The 9,817-nt window shown below is 31.7% G+C and overlaps 2 protein-coding genes across 9 annotated transcripts; both read right to left on the bottom strand.

Annotated features, from left to right (window-relative positions):
* Positions 1-1,684: 1,684 nt before the first annotated feature.
* On the bottom strand, positions 1,685-3,511 carry LOC111388688 (probable protein phosphatase 2C 60). 6 transcript variants are annotated; one of them, XM_023013463.1, is made up of 3 exons: positions 3,117-3,511; positions 2,384-2,512; positions 1,685-2,210 (listed from the first exon to the last, which is right to left on the bottom strand). In XM_023013463.1, the coding sequence occupies exons 1-3, from the start codon at positions 3,141-3,143 to the stop codon at positions 2,094-2,096; spliced, it is 273 nt and encodes a 90-aa protein (XP_022869231.1). In that variant the 5' UTR covers positions 3,144-3,511; the 3' UTR covers positions 1,685-2,093. The 6 variants fall into 6 exon arrangements, 4 of the variants coding, with proteins under 4 accessions (XP_022869231.1, XP_022869232.1, XP_022869233.1 ...); XM_023013464.1 differs by having other exon boundaries at positions 2,384-2,509; positions 3,117-3,169; XM_023013465.1 differs by lacking the exon at positions 3,117-3,511 and adding an exon at positions 3,006-3,110 and having other exon boundaries at positions 1,686-2,210.
* Positions 3,512-6,126: 2,615 nt separating this feature from the next.
* Positions 6,127-9,409, bottom strand: LOC111388682 (enhancer of rudimentary homolog). 3 transcript variants are annotated; one of them, XM_023013450.1, is made up of 4 exons: positions 9,271-9,409; positions 7,648-7,741; positions 6,737-6,857; positions 6,127-6,556 (listed from the first exon to the last, which is right to left on the bottom strand). In XM_023013450.1, exons 1-4 carry the CDS (start codon positions 9,271-9,273, stop codon positions 6,466-6,468), a joined length of 309 nt encoding a protein of 102 aa, XP_022869218.1. In that variant the 5' UTR covers positions 9,274-9,409; the 3' UTR covers positions 6,127-6,465. The 3 variants fall into 3 exon arrangements, with proteins under 3 accessions (XP_022869218.1, XP_022869219.1, XP_022869220.1); XM_023013451.1 differs by having other exon boundaries at positions 9,313-9,364; XM_023013452.1 differs by lacking the exon at positions 9,271-9,409 and adding an exon at positions 8,268-8,646.
* Between the last annotated feature and the right edge of the window lie 408 nt (positions 9,410-9,817).

Genomic DNA, 9,817 nt, shown 5'->3' with positions numbered 1-9,817 from the left:
TTTTCCACAAAAAAAAATTAAAAAAAAAAAAAAAAAAAAAAAAAAAAAAAAAAAAAGGTATGTATTTGACATCCTTTTGTCCAAACTAAACATAGACTGACATAGAGCGACTTAGCAGGGCAACAACACGATAGATCAGCTAAATGGTGAAATACAGAGTCTTACAGACATACTGAGGAAATTAACAACACATATATATAAATGGAAATGTGGTATGGAAAATGAACTAGCAACAATAAATGAGATGCGGACTTCAAGTCCACATATAGACATACGAAAAATTAAAACGATAAAACAGAACATTGGAACTAGCTCTCAGCTAAAATCGTATTAGAAATAATTTTCAGAGTAATCTTGTGCAAAAACACCGTCTTTCCCTCTCTCCATGTTGATGACGGTCCAAGATAATGTATCTTATAACAAATAAAAAAATGTTTTATACACATGTTGTTCCTAGAAACTAAATAGTACACAAGAAAGGGGAAGCTTCTCATTAAAGTGGATATCTTTAAAAATAAATTGTCGTCGACCATACATCTTATCTTATACAAGCATCATCCTGCAGCGGGACCAAGCGATTAGATTCCAAAAGCTGAGATGAAAAACTTAAATTACCGCACAGTCTACTAACACTGAATATATTCTCCAACTTTGAACGTTGAAGTACGAGTTGGATAAAAAGACACTATTTTCTTGGTTTCAAGCAACATTGTACTGAGACGCTGCATGTCATTTGTATTTGAATTTCCATAAGCTAAGAAGCACAAATTCGGATAAAACAGGCTATGGGTACATCGATACAAATTTTTTTTAAAAAATTTTGCAAAAAATTTCATAGGTCATAAAACTCGACATAATATTATTACTATAAATAACATTAAAATAGAGGCCCGACAACAAAAAATAAAATAAACTACTAAATAATTCTATCTCAATCCTTAATTTAATTAGATTAACGTATAATTGATCGGCACAATTTTACATGTATTAAAACTTACATGGTACTAGGTACTAAAAGTTTTAATATCATTATCTATTTCCAATAAGAAAACCATAGTCATCAACTATTAGCACGGTTTTGCATGTATTAAAAGTTTTAATACTATTGCCTATTTTCAATAATAAAACTCTAAGGGTGTGTTTGATTGCAAGCATGGAACTTGCATAGGAAAAAATAAGTTCTACGCAAAGTTCTAGAACTTAGTTGCGTGAAATTTGTCAATAAAATGTAGATTTACTTAATTTTCAACCTAAAAAATATTGTATGTTTTCATTAGTGGGTAGATAAGAGAGGGAAGATTACCTGAAAAATAAAAATCTACTTCCCACTAAAGAAAATATTTTCCTCGATTTTTGAGAAAAATATGATCATGTAACCAACTTTTGAAAAATATTTTCATGGAAAAACGTAAATCAAACATATCAAAAATAGGAATTGGAGTGGAAAAATAACATTTTTCATAAAAAAATAAAGTCAATCAAAAACACCCTAATTGTCAATTAGTCTAAAACTCTAGTTGACAATTATTTAAAATTATACATTTTTTCAATAATAAGTGTAAATTGTGCAGTGAAAACTAGTTTACTTTCTTTAAATTTGTTAATTAATAAATATTATATGTTTTCAATAAGTTATAAGTTATATCAATAACAATAGTTATCTATTACGTAAAAAAACTTCGACAGCCAATAATAATGAGTTTTACAAGTTTTCAAAACCAATAAAACTCATCTTCTTCACGTGTCTTAACGTGTCCAATACGTATAAGAAATTTCAAAAATATAAAAAACATAAAATAATTAAAAAAAAGGTATCACATACTTATTAGAGCATGTCCATGCTTATCCAAGCTTGGATGTATCCATACCCAATATGCAATAAGTTTACACATAACTGTGCTTCTTAGCCGAATTTGCAGAGTCATGGCACTAGACCCAACAAGCATCTATAACAAGTCAGTAAACTCTTCATTATCCAAACTAGATGTAGTCGTTAACGCATCTGTTTTGCAACTATAAAAACTCAAGGAACCCAAGACAGGTGATAAATGCATACAATTCAACAAATTATTTTCTTCTGGTTGCTTGTCTCTTTAGACCCAAACACATGCAAACACAAATATATAAAACAAACAAATAAAATTACCTCCATGACCGTCATAAACACCAAAAAATGAAGTGGAAGCATCCAAATCAGGAATTGCCGCATGCTAAGGGGAAAAAGAAATAGTCACTAACTATTGAAGTGCTAAATCCACGAGACAAAATCATAATCAAACCATATTAGAAAATAATAATCAATCGCAACAACTTAAAACAGTGACAGAAGACAAACTTAATGGGGTACAAGTGCATGATGTCTAATAGAATCTTAACTACTTACAGCATCTTCCATTGTAGAACGCCATCCTTGCATTGATGATAAGCCATATCTAAGCCGGCTATTCTCACCATCTTCGGAAAACTTCTCTGTTTTAGGGGTACTGAGATATATACCCATCTGTTTTAACTGCTATTAGCCCAACATAAATTCAAATCAAGATCTTCAGCCAAAAGAATCAAAAGATGGAAAATTAGGGAAAATCTAAAAAGCTTGCAAATTTCACTTAGTCAATAATTCCAAGTACAATTTCTAGATACTGTCAACTCATTTCAATGCCTGAAAAAAAATAAAAAAAAATTCTCCAAACATGACAATCAGAATGAATTGATGTCCATAGCATCAAAGATTCAAACTCAAAACTCCACAGATGATAATAGCTTTCATAAAAACAAATACCCATAACTGTTAAAAAAAAAACAGAGGTAAGGGAAGAAAAAGAAAAATCAAAGCCATAACCCACAAAAATCTATAAAACGCCATTTCGAAATTATTGTACATTTTTTGTATTTTTCAGTTTCAATTCCTAAAAACATGTTTTGCAATAAACTCAAGCAATGGCTAATATCAAACAAAAATCGAGCTTGAAAATTAAACCAACTGTAAGAAACCAAATTTAACCTACAATCAACATAGAAGATCAAGAAAGGCAGCAGAAAAAATAATCACATGAAATCGCTTACAAATATACTATTTCGCTTTATAGTATCGAAAATTTACAAGAACAAGACGATACCAAAAAGGGTTTATGCAGTAGCATCATTTTCTACTTACATGCCCAATAACAACGCAACAATTTTGACAATAAATGAACACACTTAATCCTTCTTTTCAGTGAAAACAAGGAAAAAAAAACAAAAGCCAGAAAAAGTTTAAAAAATGGATATAATTATTGGTGAAAGAATTGAAGATGGAGACAAGAGGGGGGAGAGAGAGAAAGTTTGGTATGCCCGTGTTCATGAATGGTGATTTTTTGATAAACATGAATGAGATATGAATAATATGAATTTGCTGTCACTATTATAGAATATTATTTTTTATTATCTGTAAAGATTCTGAATCTCATCTATTCTGAATTCTGATTACTGGTTTTAATCCACTCTGCTAGTTCCGACAAGAAGGATAATTTTTCTTCGATCTTTTGACAACTTATACAACATAGTAAAGAAAGGATTGGACATTAGCCATTAGGCATAATTTACTCTCTCTCTCTCTTTTTTCTCAAAGAAATAAAATGTAAGTTAGGGACTAATTAAAACGTTTTGAAGATTAATAACCAATTTGAATATTTAATATTTAAACAAAATGCATGTTAAAGTTAAAAAATTAAGATGTATTTTTGTAACACAAAATATTTGTAAAATTAAAAATTATTTTTTAACACGAAATGAAATGTATTTTTGAAACACGAAATAATTGTGAAAATAAAATGTATATATAATTATTGCAAATGAAAAACAATTTGAGTCAAATTTTAAACATCTATTGTTTGAACTAAACACTCCTTCCTACAATTTTCGTAAAAATATTGGACGGGGATTGAACGATGTAAAAATAAGATTTTAAGTGTAAAATTATTTTTATCTAATTTAAACTCTAGTTTCGATAATTTCCATCCAAAAGAATGAAGTAGGTAGATATATATTAAATGTTAAAAATGTTGAAGACGACGAATTCATACGTCAAGAGTAACATTTGTTCTTATATTCATTTATCGATAGTAGCATGTTTGGCTGAACCTAGAAATGTAAAGACATATTTGGATAACTTTTTTTTTTCTATCTTTTTCACTTTATAGTAAGATGAAAAACATTATAAATTAACTCTTAATTTGTTCATAACATAAGTAATTTGCTTATTTTCAAATTTCATCAACAAAAAATATTTTAAATTACTTTTTTACTTATAAGTAAATTTATTAATAATTTTTAAGCTTGGCCAAACATTGAACAAAAGACAGATGTGGGGTCATATTTGATAGCACCAGATAGGACACTGCATCATATAATGGGGAAGACTTTGTATATTAATATCCAAAAGATTTGAACCACATATTCCTCTTCTTTATCTCAAAATAATTGATTATTCAAAGCTGGCAAATCAACAAAATCCATGATCAAAGTTGGGATATCAAAATAATCTAATAATTAAACCAAAATAATCCAAAAGATATTCTTTCAACCATTCACCTTCATTTCTTGTGCACACCTAAATATTTTCCAGATTTTTTTTATGTGTTTTAGTAGTGAGTTCTAAATTTTGGTTATCGAAATCTTTCATTCGTGTCGAAATCTTTCGAAGATGTTATGAATTTTTAAATTGTTGAGATTAGAAGTCATTTTCCAAGTGTTTGTTAACTTATGGAGATAAGTACTCATCGTTCTTTAATGAAAATATCTAAATAATGAGTCAATCCAAATTCACAATCTTATTAGAACTAAATTAAAGCTCTCAAATCAAGCTTAGTTTTCCTAACAACTATAAATACAATATCATTTGACTATAATCGATTATGCAATAGGACTCAACTCAATAGTATTGATCATTTCAATATCTTTTACGCGAAAGTATCACGGTGATAACGAAAAAAGAAAAAAGTTGCGCTCTCTTGCAATAGCAATTCGAACTCAATGAATTAAAACCATCTTCAATAACACGACTCGTTGAAAAGTTGTGTAGGACATGTATCAAATTGATTTAAATTTCTCAATCATTTTTATTTTTTTATAAACTGAAAACCCCTTATGAAAAGGATAAACTAAACCATGATGTCAACACCAAATGAATGGTGGGCAATCAAAATCTATCATTCTCGAGTGTGGACAAAATATTGACCCATGGTGTGTAAAAATTGATTAGGTTGTTACAGATATTTTAAATTATACATATAAAGTTGTTAAATAAGATGAGTTGAGTGCAAGCCGAATATCAACCAAAGTCTGGCTTGATTCGTCCCATTTAACCCCTATGCAACGTGATTATCGATTTTAGCACATTTTATTACATGTTTGAAAAATTGTTCGAGTAAAACTTTTTGAAAAGGCTAGATAGTCCTCAGTCCATCATTGTAGCTACACAACCAAAGTAACACAATGAATTAACGAAAACTCGTAGAGTTACCATCCTCAAGAACTGGTTGTGCAATTATGATCCAAGGCCAACGACTCTATAACTAGCCCTTTTTTGTCTACCATTACTAAGAAAAATGAACTTTTAAACAGTAAATTTTTGAGGAATATGCTGTTAAAACATATAAAAAAAAATGTAATTTACGTACAAAATATTTTATTGTCAAGAATATGTGGTTGAAAATGAATTTCAGATAAAAAAGAGTTTTGAAATAATGGTAGGCAAACAACGGCTTAGCCGCTTAGAAACCAATCATGCAATTTTCCTTGAATTTGCTCTCCAATGATCATTAGTTCGAATCTCCTCAGGGCCACTGAGGTGAGTACACGATTGTAAACTTCAGGGCCCCGTGGAATTAGTCGAATTGCGCGCGAGCTAGCCCGAACACTTATGGTCATAAAACTGGAATTAGTCTAAGTGCGCATGAACTGGCCCGAACAGCTATGGTCATAAAAAATAAATAAATAAAAATAAAAATAAATAAAATCTGTAAACTGAAAATTTTTAGCACTAATAGTCCCAGCGTCTATCAACGGCCATCATCTTCCTCCCTCAACAAGCCTTGTCTCTGTAGTAAAACTCTAGCACGAGTACTTGATCTAATTCACAGAGACACGTGAAGAACGGCTCCCGTTACACAATGTTTCTCAACATTACGAGGCCAAAGTCGATAAAAATTCAAATCTTTCCATACAGTTTGCTAGATAAATTCTGCATATTACACGCTGTAAAACAAAACATACACATGAAGTAGACTAATTTCAGCAACAGTTGAAGTAAACAAAAAGTGGATAAATGCCACTCGACTGTGTTATATTTCCATGGGGGAAGAAAACACGAGACACAAGCTTAGATATGACTATTTAGAGATTGAAATACTGTTCAACCAAGAGTCTGAATCTGCACTTCTGCTTTCTTGTGAAAATCCAATTAGAGATAGCTGCACGCTGTATATATCAATGAGCCAATTTCTTCAAATGATGTAACGTCTTGTGTTTGATCCACTGCCGGTCATATGGAAGGTAAGCCTGAATTGAGTGATCATAACTGCACAAATGAATCGTGTGACATTAATTATAAGCAAAGTGATTGCCTTGGAATAATGTGTGCACTAAATAGTAGTTTATGTTCGTTGTTATGAATTCATGCATGTGAACATGCTAGTGTGAGTGCATTTGTATGCGAGTGTGAGAGCGAGAGACGGGGAGAGAGGAGAGGGAAAGATACACTAATGCACTCAAATCTGCAAGACCGTCAATAAAATTGTAAAGATCTGATATATCATAAGAGAGGTTTCTGATGGCTGGATTTATCTCCTTGAGTTTCCTTTCATATAGTCCACAAATTCCTGCAGAGAAAAGGTAATAATCATGAGCAGCGTGAAACATAATAGTGTAAATACAGGGGCTGACGCCTGCCCAGCGCCAGAAGGTCAAGGAAGTTGGTGACCAGATGACAGGGGTAGGATTCTGAAAAACATAATTATGATATGCAACTCAATCCTTTTCCCAAATAGTACTCTAATGGATGCATAGTATTAGACAGGACTAAGCAGTATATGGAAAATATATTAGCCACCTTCTTTCTTTTTTCAATGGTATAGTCCTATTTGCACCCTCCTTACCAAACAGGACATAATGCCATAAAACTCCATGTACAGTATTACAAAGGATATCAAACTGGAATTTTTTTATTTTTTTATTTATTTTTCCTGGATAGACGAGTTGTAATAGAAGTTGTTTTGACACAAGAAAAGGTTTGGAAAAGACAAATTTTAGTAAGATAACTTGAAACCTTACCATCCTCATCACATTGGCCTGTAAACTAATGAAGAACAAATTTAAGTAAACTGGTGGAAAAATGACGTTCAGAACTATAATATTATTATAATGAGCAGATTTTAAAATATTTATGGTCTCAATTCAACAATTTGATTTTACCAACATGCATGATATTTGATGTTTTCTAGCATTATTGTTTCTTTTCCTAATTATCTGCTTTCTTTTAAGAAGCTATGTGAGTTTTTAGAGTCTAAAATATCCATCCTTCTAAACCAAGTACATTATATGACAAAATGAATTAGATGAATACGGGCAACTGTCAGAAATATATAATCAATGATGGTAATTGAGACATACCATCCATCGCTTGACTGATTGAGTCAAAGTCCATGAAAGTACGGGTTGCTCTGTACTGAGATGTTTGCATAAGAATAATAGTGTGCCTGTTAGACTGCATATAACATGAAAACAATATAAGTAACAAGAAGAAGAACAAATCGCGAGCATAAATCATGCCAAAGTGACACAAAAGTCCAATCACGGTTTCTCGGTCAGGTATTATGGATGAAAGTCTCAAGGACAGTTCACTGCAGCACTGCAAAAGAACCATGGCCGACTATGTAGCAGTTTCCTGTTAGTTTGGAAAAGAATGAACTCAAATGGAAAGGAAAATGGCCTTTAACAAGCATAGTTCAGTAATGGCAGGAGATACGACTCAGAGAGACAAATTTGTATTCATATGATACATCTGAATTGACTGACTGAAATATAAAGTGAATTTTATTGTTGTAAACCACCAAACTACAAATAGCAAAGAGAATGAATCAGTTGTGAAGTGGGTGGGACGTAGAGCGGTCAACTGTTGGATAAGGGCAATAATTGGCAGCAGGGGAGTAGTAAACATTTAGAATTGACAACTAAAGCAGTTTTGTTCTTGCTTTTTTTCAGAATCAGAGAGAGATTGAGAACATGTTTACCGGTGGTATAGGAAATAATAGTGCTTGTACTTGTAACTGAAGCAACAAAAGAGGTAAAACATGATAAAGTCAGTCGGTAATGATAAATTGACAAGCAAAAATCAGTAGAGGCATTTTGGAGAAAAAAGTGGAGGAAAGACCATTTCCAATAGCAACTTAATTACAGTTTATGACTCCCTTAGGTTAGCCATTAGTTAAACCTAGAAATAGCCATTTTATGACGAGCATTTCTATTCCATTTGGCTTCCATCCATGAGGCAAGGCCTAACAAATTTCGCAAAAGAACAAGAACAATAATTTTTAAATAAAATAGTAACCAGAATTGGTAATAAGTAATAAAAACTTTTAGGACTTCAAAACTCTTTATATATGAGTTCTAATATTTAAAGTCTTAAATAAATGTAAGTGGCCTCATCCCCCCCCCCCCCCAACACACACACACTGAAATATAACTAAAGAATTGAGCAGGCAAAGAAAACCAGTTCCACAAATCGTTCTTATGTATATGAAACTAAATACATGCATCCAATACATGTGCATACATATTTAGTGATTTGTAATAGGATTTTACTACCAGACAATAAAGTGGAACCAGAATTTAATAGAACAGCAAAATACAATTCCCAAAATGTAAATAGCCAACTTTAGCAAAAACTTAAATTTCAAAATCATATTATCGAGAGAAACATAAGCAAGTGGGTATAATTCAAGAAATCTAGCTAAAATATACATGGGAAGCTAGAGTAAGAGTTCTAACTTATTATTTATCGTCATACCAAAAACAAACACATAAGTTTCAATTTCTAAAGAAAACACAACACAACCGCATCATAGAGCTTAAAGAAAAAAGGGGTTTCAGGTACTCCTAAGTAGTCTACAAATTCTCACAATAATCAGAACAATAAACCCTAAAGGACAGAATAATGTAAAATCAAAAAGCTTGGCTTGGAAATATACAAATAAATATGTATACACACGCATACGAGAGAGAGAGAGAGCTCACCATTGTGAGGGATCAACGATTCGTGGAAAGATCAGAGCAAACCTAAATTTTTCGCAGTTTGAGACACGCAGAGGTGGTGGGGGTTGTCAATGTGTAAAATCTTTTCCTCGAAAATGAAACCGCAAAATATCGTGGGCCCGGCCCGGACGAGTTCTTGTTGAATTTTCTTCGCTATTGTTTCATTCTTTTCACAGTGGCTTTCCATGTTAGCCAATAAAATAATTAATTAACTGCTCGATGTTACTGGTCTGATCAGAACCATTGCCATACTAAAGTACGTATATAATAATCCGTAGATTTTTATAAATAATTGTTGTTTAACTGTCAATCGAGGTTCATAACCCATCGTCCTGAGCTAGGGAAAAAATCTCGTGTAAGTTCGTATACAACTAAATCACTAGGAAATTTTGGTATCATTTTGATTCCAATTATATTGTGGATTTGTAAGGAACACGTGACATGACATTATTTTATTGACTAAATTGTGTCATATCAATAAATTTATTGAAAATAAGTCTAGTGGAGGTTTGGTATTGATTTTTCATCT

Source organism: Olea europaea, unplaced genomic scaffold (assembly GCF_002742605.1).
Source record: "Olea europaea var. sylvestris unplaced genomic scaffold, O_europaea_v1 scaffold520, whole genome shotgun sequence".
Lineage (NCBI taxonomy): Eukaryota > Viridiplantae > Streptophyta > Magnoliopsida > Lamiales > Oleaceae > Olea > Olea europaea.
Note: the sequence above shows the minus strand (reverse complement) of the source record. Positions and strands in the feature narration are given on the sequence as shown.

What these genes read in the sequence shown, in the direction of transcription:
- LOC111388688 (XM_023013463.1), bottom strand. Translation starts at nt 3,143, where the DNA reads ATGATGCTACTGCATAAACCCTTTTTG. An exon ending in TACTGCATAAACCCTTTTTG is followed by an intron (nt 2,513 to 3,116) that starts GTATCGTCTTGT and finishes TTGGGCTAATAG; the next exon opens with CAGTTAAAACAGATGGGTAT. An exon ending in GTTCTACAATGGAAGATGCT is followed by an intron (nt 2,211 to 2,383) that starts GTAAGTAGTTAA and finishes TTTTCCCCTTAG; the next exon opens with CATGCGGCAATTCCTGATTT.
- LOC111388682 (XM_023013450.1), bottom strand. An exon ending in AATCAGTCAAGCGATGGATG is followed by an intron (nt 6,858 to 7,647) that starts GTATGTCTCAAT and finishes TTTTCTCTGCAG; the next exon opens with GAATTTGTGGACTATATGAA. An exon ending in GCAGATTTGAGTGCATTAGT is followed by an intron (nt 6,557 to 6,736) that starts GTATCTTTCCCT and finishes TCATTTGTGCAG; the next exon opens with TTATGATCACTCAATTCAGG.